The sequence below is a fragment of the Physeter macrocephalus genome, chromosome 4 (assembly GCF_002837175.3).
Source record: "Physeter macrocephalus isolate SW-GA chromosome 4, ASM283717v5, whole genome shotgun sequence".
Classification (NCBI taxonomy): Eukaryota; Metazoa; Chordata; class Mammalia; order Artiodactyla; family Physeteridae; genus Physeter; species Physeter macrocephalus.
In genome coordinates, this window is record NC_041217.1 from 133715206 (window position 1) to 133727315 (window position 12110).

The 12110-nt window shown below is 42.3% G+C and overlaps 1 protein-coding gene across 1 annotated transcript in view; it reads left to right on the forward strand.

Annotated features, from left to right (window-relative positions):
• Window positions 1-12110, forward strand: part of C4H1orf87 (chromosome 4 C1orf87 homolog) — a 137160-nt gene that overhangs the window by 100384 nt on the left and 24666 nt on the right. The window contains 1 exon segment of the mRNA XM_024119951.1: window positions 8127-8191. Within this exon segment, the coding sequence (XP_023975719.1) occupies window positions 8127-8191 (65 nt within the window).

The following is a 12110-nucleotide window of genomic DNA, read 5'->3' on the forward strand; positions in this document are numbered from 1 at the left end:
CCGCTGAGCCTGTGCGTCCGGAGCCTGTGCTCCGCAACGGGAGAGGCCACAACAGGGAGAGGCCCGTGTACCGCAAAAAAAAAAACAAAAAAAAAACCATAGGCACATAAGCCAAATTGTGTCAGGGGAGGGGATAAATAATGAAGCTGCTATGGAGGCTTCGTAAATAGAGTGGCGCAATTGACATAGGCCCAAGTAGAACTTATACACATCTGGCCCATTGTTGGGAGTGCAACTAGGTTGAAAAGGACTGGTTTGATAACCCTAGGAACAACCAGAGGATTTTAGGAGATAAAGGAAACATGAGGTGTCTGATTCAGCAATTACTTTTTTTTTTTTTTTTTTTTTTTTTTTTGTGGTGCGGGCCCCTCTCTGTTGTGGCCTCTCCCATTGCCAGGCTCCAGACGCACAGGCTCAGTGGCCATGCCTCACGGACCCAGCCGCTCCGCGGCATGTGGGATCTTCCCGGACTGGGGCACGAACCCGTGTCCCCTGCATCGGCAGGTGGATTCTCAACCACTGCTCCACCAGGGAAGCCCCAGCAATTACTTTTTAATGGGAATATGAAAATTGTTAGGCAGTGAGCTATTAGAGACATGGTATGAATCTGCCCATTGGTTGGGTCCTGGAAACCAGATCTGGCTTTTAAGAGTTCATTAATTCCAATCTTCTCTTCCAGAGCCCATAATTCATATGGGGTAAGAATTCTAATAATAATGTTGCTAATAAAGTTATTATTAATAATAGCCAACATTTATATAGTGTTTACTATATTCCAGGCAATGTTCTAAGTGCTTTATAAATATTAACTCTTTTAATCCTTACACATACCTCATGAGATAGGTACTATTATTTTTCAAATGAGGAAGCTGAGGAACAGAAAGGCTAAAACTAATATGTAACTGATAAATGAATTCATCAATAAGGCTAAGTCAAATGCAGACTCTCTAGCTTAGGGGTCTTGGCTTTTAATACACTATACCAACTCTCCTACAAGTTCTATGCAACTTAAAGGCTTATAGGATAGTGGCTAGGCACAGGGGCTTTAGGCAAACTGCCTGCATTTCATAGCCAGCTCTACCCTTGGGCTTCGTGCTGAACCCAGTTCTGGATCTGAGGAGCTCAGTATCTTATTGCCCTAGGACCCAGGAGAGGTGTAGGATATGAATACAAAGTGAGGAAACTTTTAAGTTCCAGGGGCATGTATAATCCAAGGAAGCCCACAGCTTTCAGGTAGCATCTCCTCACCGGTTTAGCGCCTCCACTACCCCTTCAGCCCCCATCCATGCAGAAAGGCGTCATGAGCTCCAGAATCACATAGGCCTAGATAGAAATCCCAACACTGATGTGCACTGGCTTTGAGAACTTGGACAAGTCACTAATTTCTCTGAACCTTAATTTTCCACCTGTCAAATGGAAAAAGAATCCTTTTTTCTGGATTTGAGAGTTTATTGATTATGTATCAAGGAAGGGCTATGCTTCTCACAGGTAACTGGAAGGTGAGAAGAATACAGTTTAGGCAACATGATTAAGAAGGTGAAAGCAAAGAAAGATGGTTCAGTTGGATGAGCTTTCCAGCAGCTGAGTAAAATAACAACCAAAATAACCTCCTGACTCAGAAGGATTGATGCATGTACACCTCACATGTCCAGGCATGGGGCTACATGCTCTACGTGGCTTATCTCATTTCATACTCCCAACAGCCCCATGAGTTAATATATTTTTATACCCACTTCACAGATGAATAAAATGAGGTTCAGAGTCCTTAAGTGAATTGTCCCAAAAGTTGGGATTCTTTACATCTTTGTTCCTATTATGGGTTGAATTTTATCCCCCCTAAATTCATTTGTTGAACCCCTAACCCCAGCCCTTAGACCATGTATTTGAAGATAAGGTCTTTAAAGAGGTGATTAAATTAAGATGGGGCCATTAGAGTGAGCCCACATCTGATCTGACTGGTGTCCTTATAAAAAGAGGAAGTTTGGACACACAGAGAGACACTAAGGTTGGGCTCACCCAGAGAAAAGACCCTGTGAAGACATAGCAAAAAGGTGGCCATCTGTAGGCAAGGAGGAGCCTCAGAAGAAGCCAAATCTACAGACGTCTTGATTTTGGACTTCTAGCCTCCAGAACTGTGAGAAAATAAATTTCTGTTGTTTCAGCCACCCAGCCTGGTGTTCTGTTATAGCAGCCCTAGCAAACTATACAGCCCCTGCAGGCTAACAGTCCCTTGCATAGTCTTTTTTCTATCTACCTCCTTTTCCTAGCATATTTTGTGCCCCTCAGCTGGAATAGTAGATTACAGGATTCTCAAGGGAATGGCTCTAATGATTTAACTTTTCAAATCATGGGACTTAACTATGATTCTAGCAGTCTGAACAGAGCTGGCTCTTCAGTACTACTTAATACTCAGCTGAGCTTAGTAGTACTTGTAGGAGCTCACCAGATGAGGGATGGGGAAGAGTAACTCAGAGATAGAGGGAGCAGTGTGTGCCAAGACAAAAAAGCAACAAGAACATAGATTTGGAGAACCAAACTGTCCATTGTGGCCTGAGCAGACATTTCACAAGGTGGAGAAAGGCAATGAGCTTGGGAAGGAAGTACTGGCACACCTTTGATTGAAGCCTGTATAAAACTCAGAGAGAAACATGTCACCTGTAAGTAACACCATCAAGATTACAAGGATGTTTCTATGAAATAGCCGCCATTTTGTGTTTTTGGCATCTGCATAACAGATGATATTTTAATTTTTTTTAAATTCCAATGAACAAATGAAGAGGCAAAAAAAAAAAAAAAAAAAAACCAACAAAAAAGAACAAAAAACACACACCAGAAGCAAAAGCTAATAGGCACTCTAGTCTCCGAATCTAGAAAGAAGCTCCACTGACTATAAACACATGGAATCTGGGGAAATCATTGACTTGGTGCCCCAAGCTTTGTCCTGCCTACCTATAAAAAGTGCAGGGCTTCCCTGGTGGCGCAGTAGTTGAGAGTCCACCTGCCGATGCAGGGCACACGGGTTCGTGCCCCGGTCTGGGAAGATCCCACATGCAGCGGAGCGGCTGGGCCCATGAGCCATGGCTGCTGAGCCTGTGCTTCCAGAGCCTGTGCTCCACAACGGGAGAGGCCACAACAGTGAGAGACCCGCATACCGCAAAAAAAAAAAAAAAAAAGTGCATAAGACAGAAGATATTTCATCCCTTCACCACAGTCTTCCCCTTGATTTGGAGGCCCCAAGTCTTAACCAACCAGAAAATGACATAGATGCTACTTTCTGTATCCACCTGAGTACTGTTCCTTCCTCTCCTTCCCTCATCCAAGGTTACACACCGGTACACTTAGCCACACACTGCTTTTTTGTGCCTATGCAGAGACCACAACTTCTAGGAATGATAGAGCAGCATGTTGGGGTGAAGAAGGCAGGAATAACTAGACCTCGCTGTGGTATTTGCATATGGAAATGTAAAGTCACGTGGGTTGAAGAAGAAAGAGGGGATCCCTGGTAGTTGTATATGTTGAGGAGTGTGTAAAAAATTAATATACAGAAACCTCAGTTATATAGAGTTGGGAGACCAGAAGGGAAAGCTCTCATGCCCTGCGATATTAGAGCCCAACAGTAAGGAAGGACTTTCCTGGCAAGGACTCAGCCAATGGGAAGCCATGGACACTTTGTTTATTATAGCCCTCCCAACTCCCTTTTCCTTTCTATAAAAGCATTCTCTTTCCCTTGCTGTCTGGGGGACTTGAGCATGGCTCACCATGATTGCAGACCACGAACTGCAATTCTCTATTGATCCTGAATAAACCCATCTTTGCTGGAGAAATATCTGACAATCTGTTTGTTTCAGGTCAACAAGTGTACCCATTATGACATACTACACCAATTTAGTGTCTGATATACAGCAGGTGTGGTGAGAAGATCCCACCTCTGAGGTGGTCCCAACAGAGGGGCACAAGAAAAATGCCTGAGAAGCACCAAATGTTGGTGGGAGTCTTCACTCACCCCTTGACTGAGGGGCTGAATGAGCAGTGAGTAGGACCAAGGGAAACTTATGAAACTCATCTATTGGGTTGTACAGAATGTGAACAGTTCCTCACTGACACTGAATAAAGAGAAAACCCTAACATATGAGGCCTAATTTTCAAAAATACTGCAGAACAGGGAGGTGTAATTATGATCCCACAGACTCCAAATAACAGCAAACTTTTGTAAATGATTTACTCTAGAAACTAGAAAACATTTAGAAAGCCACTGGTGTTTTCTATAGGATATAAGGAGCCATGTCTCTGTTGAAATGAATTATAAAGTAATAAGCATAATGAGATTAAAAATGAAATGTAGGTCTTCCCTGGGCGCAGTGGTTGCACGTCCGCCTGCAGATGCAGGGGACACGGGTTCGTGCGCCGGTCCGGGAAGATCCCACGTGCCGTGGAGCGGCTGGGCCGGTGAGCCATGGCCGCTGGGCCTGCGCGTCCGGAGCCTGTGCTCCGCAACGGGAGAGGCCACAGGCAGAGGGAGGCCCGCATACCACAAAAAAAAAAAAAAAAAAAGAAATGTAAAAAGCACTAAAGTGAACAGAAGAAATTAAGATGAACTTGGTGAAATGTGGATAGTTTCAAGGAAACTGAAACTTCTACAGTATAATGAAGAGGTAACCAGGTTTGTGACTATGTTTGGTGATGATGTTAACTAGACTTATTGTGATCATTTTGCAATATATACATATATTGAATCATTATGCTGTACACTTGAAGCTAATATGTTATATGTCAATTATATCTCAATTTAAAAATAAGACAATCAAGGAAATCTGAATATTGTTAGATATTTAATGATATTAAGACATTTATGTTAAATGTTTAGGTCAACAAGCCTTTTCTTTGAAGGGTCACATAATAAATGTTAAAGGCTTTGTGGGTCTATAATCTGTTGCAACTATTCAGCTATGTCATTGTGGCCTGAAAGCAGCCAAAAACAACACATAACGAATGGCCAGGGTGGTGTTTTAATAAAATATTATTTACAAAAGAAAAAGGGATAACTAGAAATCAATGAACAGCAAAATTAATGCTAGAGAAAATCTAGTGCATAATGTCAAACTTGAGAGGTTTCCACAAAATCTAGAGAAAAAGAACAGAAAAAAATGAAAACGGATAGTAGAGATAGAAGAATAAAAATAGAAATTGAACCTAAGATGCCCTGAAATTGTGGAATAAGAAACTAGAAGAATTGGACAAGAAATAAAACCAAAAGTCACAGCTGAAGAAATTTTGCAGAGATGGGAAAAAGAAAAACCCTCTGTGTACAGACTGAATGAATTCATTATGATCTAAACTAAATTACGAAAAAAAGTATCCATGTCCCTCCTGACAAAACTTTTGTGCTACAGAGACAAAGAAAATTATTTAAGGATGCAGCCAAAACAAAATAAAACTAAAATAAAGCAAATAAATGAAAAAAATAATTATAAATGAATCCAAATCAGATTGACCTCAAACTTTAGCAATGTGGACAAGTGGAAAGGAGGAATCACTAATATGGAGGACCAACTACAAATTATACATGAATTTCTGACTGGGCAGAGGGTCAGTGCCCCTAACACACCCCAACCTCCAGTGCACTGTTCAAGGGTCAACTGTAGTATGTTTCTTTCAATCTGGCATTTAAACACCATAATAAAGATGTTTAACTTAAAGTAAAAAAAACAAACAACAAAAAAAAACAACTTCTGCAATAGTAGATATCAGAAGACACTGAAACCATGTTCATGGAATTCCAAAGGGGGGGCGAAATGTAACTGAAACCAAGTTATATTACATTCATGTGTAAGGCCATAGAGTACAGTGGTTAAGGGTGCAGGATTTGGAGTCAGACAGTCAGGGTTTAAATCGTGGCTCCTCCATTGATCAGCGTGTCCATAGGCAAGTCATTTACATGTCTAATAAGATGGTTGTCTCAATTAAATGAGAGAATGCACACAAAGTACTCAGAACACTAATTAAAGGCCATTTTAACTTAAGTTTGGATGAAGTTAGAATTTGAACGCAGATCTGCCTGAATCTACAGTCAGGCTCACAGACTTTGTCCTTCACTCCTGACCTCTCTGACTCAACATGAAGAGTTTGGCACCTAGTACTGTGATTGGAATTATACTGTCTTTTATGGCAACAAGACCCATTCTCACACTTAAATTGTCAATGGCTCTTTGAAGGTCCTAGAGTAATATAAAGAGTATGGAATAAAGAAGGTATTTTATTAGAGGATCTAAAGGATTTCATTGGTCACTTAAGTCCTATATACCACTTAAATCAGGCAGTGTCCAAGTTCAGTACTTAGAAAAATTTCCTGTAATTTTCCTCCCCTGCTATCAGCAAAAATTCAAGAAGGGGCAGGAGAGTTTCTGGTGCCATCTTGTCCAGAGCCCTTACTGAATATTTGCTAACTCCTAACAGTTCTGAAAAATAAATGTTATGCAATGTGGAAATATAAATGGATTTAGGTTTTTGTTGTGTTGTTGTTCAGTGGGTCACAAGATGCTGTAGGCATAAACCTGGCCCTCCTAAGAGGAGGGAATTGCAGGAAGTGTAGAAGACAGGAGATGCTTCTACTGCAGTTCATTTCCAGATCTGTGCTAATATCAGATCTTTGTATGTTTATTAATATTCCTTAAGAGTGCTACTTCTCCAACTTTCTTTTCCCTGCCTAGCCTTTCAGCAGCTGATATAGTCATCAGCTTATCTGGCTTGTGGTTCTGTATACCTATGCAGGTTATTTTGTAATAACCTATAAGGAAAAAGAAGCTGAAAAAGAAAACTGAATAAAATAAAACTGAGTAACTTTGCTGTACACCTGAAACTAACACAACACTGTAAATCAACTATACTTCCATTAAAAAATAAATAAAAATAAAAAGAATAAAATCACATGGCATTAAAACTCTCCTAGAAAACACAGGACATATTCTCACAATTGGCTCTTTATACTTGCTTGACTTCTGATGGGCAAAGAGGTGATAAAAATTCTTATCAGTTGTAGTTTGGTTGCTAGAAGCAGAAACTGTTTTTTGCTAACATAAGCAAAAAGAAATATTTTTGAAAGGATATGGAGTTACACACAAAATCAGGGGAAATGAAACTTCAGGAAGCACCAGAAACAAAAATTAATAAGAGACACAGAGACAGAGAGTGGGAGAGAGGGAAGAAGGGAGGGAGGGAGGGAGGGATAGGGAAAGTGAAGTGATAGACTGAGATTAATTAGACTGAGTGGGTCACAGCATTGTCTAGGGGAGGGTATGGGACATTGACTGTAGCCCATTACCCCAGAGAAACATATTTTTACATAAATGGAGAATGGATGTTGGGCAAGCAAATATAAGTGATTCTCACTACCAGTGTTCCTAAAGTACTTGTAAGTTTTAAATGACTCCCTGATTGTCAAATGCTCACACATTCTTCAATGCAATTTCTGCTTGGGGACTTCACTAAATATTATCTATTTGCACTTAGCACCCATTTCTATCCCCTTCTATGTTCTTTCCTATGTTGTAATACTTCCCACACTTAGGAAGGCTAAAAAGAACATTTCCAAAGCTCCCTTGACATTGAGGTTCTGGAATTGATTTAAGTTCCATCACTGAGATGCAATTGCATGAGATTTGAAAGGCAGGAAGACTGGGAAGAGGGGCAGGGACATTATAAGTATTTATTATTTTTCTGCAGTAGTAGCAACTCCAATAACCCTGGCAGACATCAGTTTTTCTGGTGGCCAGAATGCCCTATATACTGCCTCATCACCAAACTCATGGCCAAGGGCACCTGAGACATCAGCCAGAATTTCCTGCAGTTCCCTGGACTCTGGACTACATCTTCTGAGGCCTAACCTTTAGCCGAGCAGCAGACACCAGCCTCCATTCTACTAGCCCCTGCAATAATTTTGTGGGTGCCTAATTTCCATTTCTAGTAGAGACACCTAAAGTAGCTTGTGTTTCCTTCACTGCACCCCAAATGATACAGACATCAAAAAACTCCTTTAACATCACTATCTATATAAGCCTTAAGCTTTAGTGCACATTATTCCAGAGCTTCCCACATTGATCACAGGTATTATGTTTCCTTTTCTTTCACAGATGGCAGAATTTTGTTGAGTTGTTGAGCAGAGCTTCATCTTATTTGTCATCTGATTTGCCTCCCAGTGAGTCTGGTTATTTTGTTCCTCAAGAGACCTCCTATTCCCAGAGCTCTAGTTGATGCTGTGACTTAGGCCCAATGGTTTGTTTGTTGGGTTTCATCTCATTGCTCCCAGAAATGTAAATGGCTTACCAGTGAAGAAAAAATAAGAGTGAAATTTTCCTTGATGGCTATCCTTTAGGTCAGTTGGGTTGTAAAAGGCATAATTTTCCAAGCTGTATTGTATCGTGAAGCAGTCTCTAGTGATACCCCTTTAAGAAGAATGTAGCACATTTATAAAAGAAGTCAATATTACTTATTAGAATTTCAGTTGTATAGTCCCTTAGATCTGAGAATCCTGTAGCTAGGTACTTATCCTACTAATATCTCACCAAAGAACTCTCCAAGATTTATATCTATATGTTTAGTGAAACAACTTTTTGTACACATTTTAAGGGACTACTACAAGCAACTCTATGCCAATAAAATGCACAACCTGGAAGAAATGGACAAATTCTTAGAAAGGTATAACCTTCCAAGACTGAACCAGGAAGAAATAGAAAATATGAACAGACCAATCACAAGTAATGAAATTGAAAATGTGATTAAAAATCTTCCAACAGGGGCTTCCCTGGTGGCACACTGGTTGAGAATCTGCCTGCTAATGCAGGGGACACAGGTTCAAGCCCTGGTCCGGGAAGATCCCACATGCCGTGGAGCAACTAGGCCCATGAGCCACAACTACTGAGCATCTGGAGCCTGTGCTCCACAACAAGAGAGGCTGCGATAGTGAGAGGCCTGTGTACCACGATGAAGAGTGGCCCCCACTTGCCACAACTAGAGAAAGCCCTCGCACAGAAACGAAGACCCAACACAGCAAAAATAAATTAATTAATTAATAAACTCCTACCCACAACATCTTCTTTAAAAAAAAAAAAAAAAATCTTCCAACAAACAAAAGTCCAGGAGTAGATGGCTTCACAGGTGAATTCTATCAAACATTTAGAGAAGAGCTAAAACCCATCCTTCTCAAACTCTTCCAAAAACTGCAGAGGAAGGAACACTCACAAACTCATTCTACGAGACCACCATCACCCTGATACCAAAACCAGACAAAAATACTACAAAAAAAGAAAATTACAGACCAATATCACTTAAGAATACAGACGCAAAAATCCTCAACAGGATTTGAGAAGATGGCGGAAGAGTAAGATATAGAGATCAACCTTCCTCCCCACAGATACATCAGAAATACATCTACATGTGGAACAGCTCCTATAGAACCAAACATTTAGAGAAGAGCTAAAACCCATCCTTCTCAAACTCTTCCAAAAACTGCAGAGGAAGGAACACTCACAAACTCATTCTACGAGACCACCATCACCCTGATACCAAAACCAGACAAAAATACTACAAAAAAAGAAAATTACAGACCAATATCACTTAAGAATACAGACGCAAAAATCCTCAACAGGATTTGAGAAGATGGCGGAAGAGTAAGATATAGAGATCAACCTTCCTCCCCACAGATACATCAGAAATACATCTACATGTGGAACAGCTCCTATAGAACACCCACTGAACGCTGGCAGAAGACCTCAGACCTCCCAAAAGGCAAGAAACTCCCCATGTACCTGGGTAGGGCAAAAGAAAAAAGAAAAAACAGAGACAAAAGAATAGGGACAGGACCTACAACAGTGGGAGGAAGCTGTGAAGGAGGAAAGGTTTCCACACACTAGAAGCCCCTTTGCAGGCGGAGACTGCGGGTGGTGGAGGGGGGAAGTTTCGGAGCCACGGAGGAGAGCGCAGCAACAGGGTGCGGAGGGCAAAGCGGAGAGATTCCCGCACAGAGGATCGGTGCCGACCGGCACTCACCAGCCCGAGAGGCTTGTCTGCTCACCCGCTGGGACGGGTGGGGGCTGGGAGCTGAGGCTCGGGCTTCGGAGGTCAGATCCCAGGGAGAGGACTGGGGTTGGCGGCGTGAACACAGGCTGAAGGGGGCTAGTGCGCCACAGCTAGCCAGGAGGGGGTCTGGGAAAAAGTCTGCACCTGCAGAAGAGATAAGAGACTTTTTCTTGCCTCTTTGTTTCCTGGTGCGCAAGGAGAGGGGATTAAGAGTGCTGCTTAAAGGAGCTCCAGAGACGGGCGCGAGCCGCGGCTATTGGCGCAGACCCCAGAGACGGGCATGAGACACTAAGGCTGCTGCTGCCGCCACCAAGGAGCCTGTGTGCGAGCACAGGTCACTATCCACACCGCCCCTCCCCGGAGCCTGTGCAGCCCGCCACTGCCAGGGTCCCGGGATCCAGGGACAACTTCCCTGGGAGAACGCACGGAGCGCCTCAGGCTGGTGCAACATCATGCCGCCTCTGCCACCGCAGACTCGCCCCGCATCCGTACCCCTCCCCCCACCCCCGGCCTGAGTGAGCCAGAGCCCCCGAATCAGCTGCTCCTTTAACCCTGGCCTGTCTGAGGAAAGAACAGATGCCCTCAGGCAACCTACACACACAGGCGGGTCCAAATCCAAAGCTGAACCCCTGGAGCTGTGCGAACAAAGAAGAGAAAGGGAAATCCCTCCCAGAAGCCTCAGGAGCAGTGGATTAAAGCTCCACAATCAACGTGATGTACCCTGCATCTGTGGAATAACTGAATAGACAACAAATCATCCCAAATTGAGGAGGTGGGCTTTGGGAGCAAGATATATTATTTTTTCCCCTTTTCCTCTTTTTGTGAGTGTGTATGTGTATGTCTCTGTGTGAGATTTTGTCTGTATAGCTCTGCTTTCACCAGTTGTCTTAGGGTTCTGTCTGTCGGGTTTTTTTTTTTTTTTTTTACGTTTTAAAATGTTTTTCTTAATAATTATTTTTTACTTTAATAACTTTATTTTATTTTATCCTCTTTCTTTCTTTCTTTCTTTCTTTCTTTCTTTCTTTCTTTCTTTTTCTTTCTATTTTTTCTCCCTTTTATTCTGAGCCATGTGGAGGATAGGCTCTTAGTGCTCCAGCCAGGCATCAGGGCTGTGTCACTGAGGTGGGAGAGCCAACTTCAGGACACTGGTCCACAAGAGACCTCCCAGCTCCGTGTAATATCAAATGGCCAAAATCTCCCAGAGATGTCCATCTCAACGCCAACACCCAGCTTCACTCAACGACCAGCAAGCTACAGTGCTGGACACCCTATGCCAAACAACTAGCAAGACAAGAACACAGCCCCACCCATTAGCAGAGAGGCTGCCTAAAATCATAATCAGGCCACAGACACCCCAAAACGCACCACCAAATGTGGACCTGCCCACCAGAAATACAAGATCCAGTCTCATCCACCAGAACACAGGCACTAGTCCCCTCAACCAGGAAACCTACTCAACCCACTGAACCAACGTTAGCCACTAGGGACAGACACCAAAAACAACGGGAACTAAGAACCTGCAGCCTGCGAAAAGGAGACCCCAAACACAGTAAGATAAGCAAAATGAAAAGACAGAAAAACACACAGCAGATGAAGGAGCAAGGTAAAATCCCACCAGACCTAACAAAGGAAGAGGAAATAGGCAGTCTACCTGAAAAAGAATTCACAATAATGATAGTAAAGATGATCCAAAATCTTGGAAATAGAATAGAGAAAATGCAAGAAACATTTAACAAGGACCTAGAAGAACTAAGAGGAAGCAAGCAATGATGAACAACACAATAAATGAATTTTAAAATACTCTAGATGGGATCAATAGCACAATAACTGAGGCAGAAGAACGGATAAGTGACCTGGAAGATAAAATAGTGGAAATAACTACTGCAGAGCAGAATAAAGAAAAAAGAATGCAAAGAACTGAGGACAGTCTCAGAGACCTCTTTGACACCATTAAATGCACCAACATTCGAATTATAGGGGTCCCAGAAGAAGAAGAGAAAAACAAAGGGACTGAGAAAATATTTGAAGAGATTATAGTT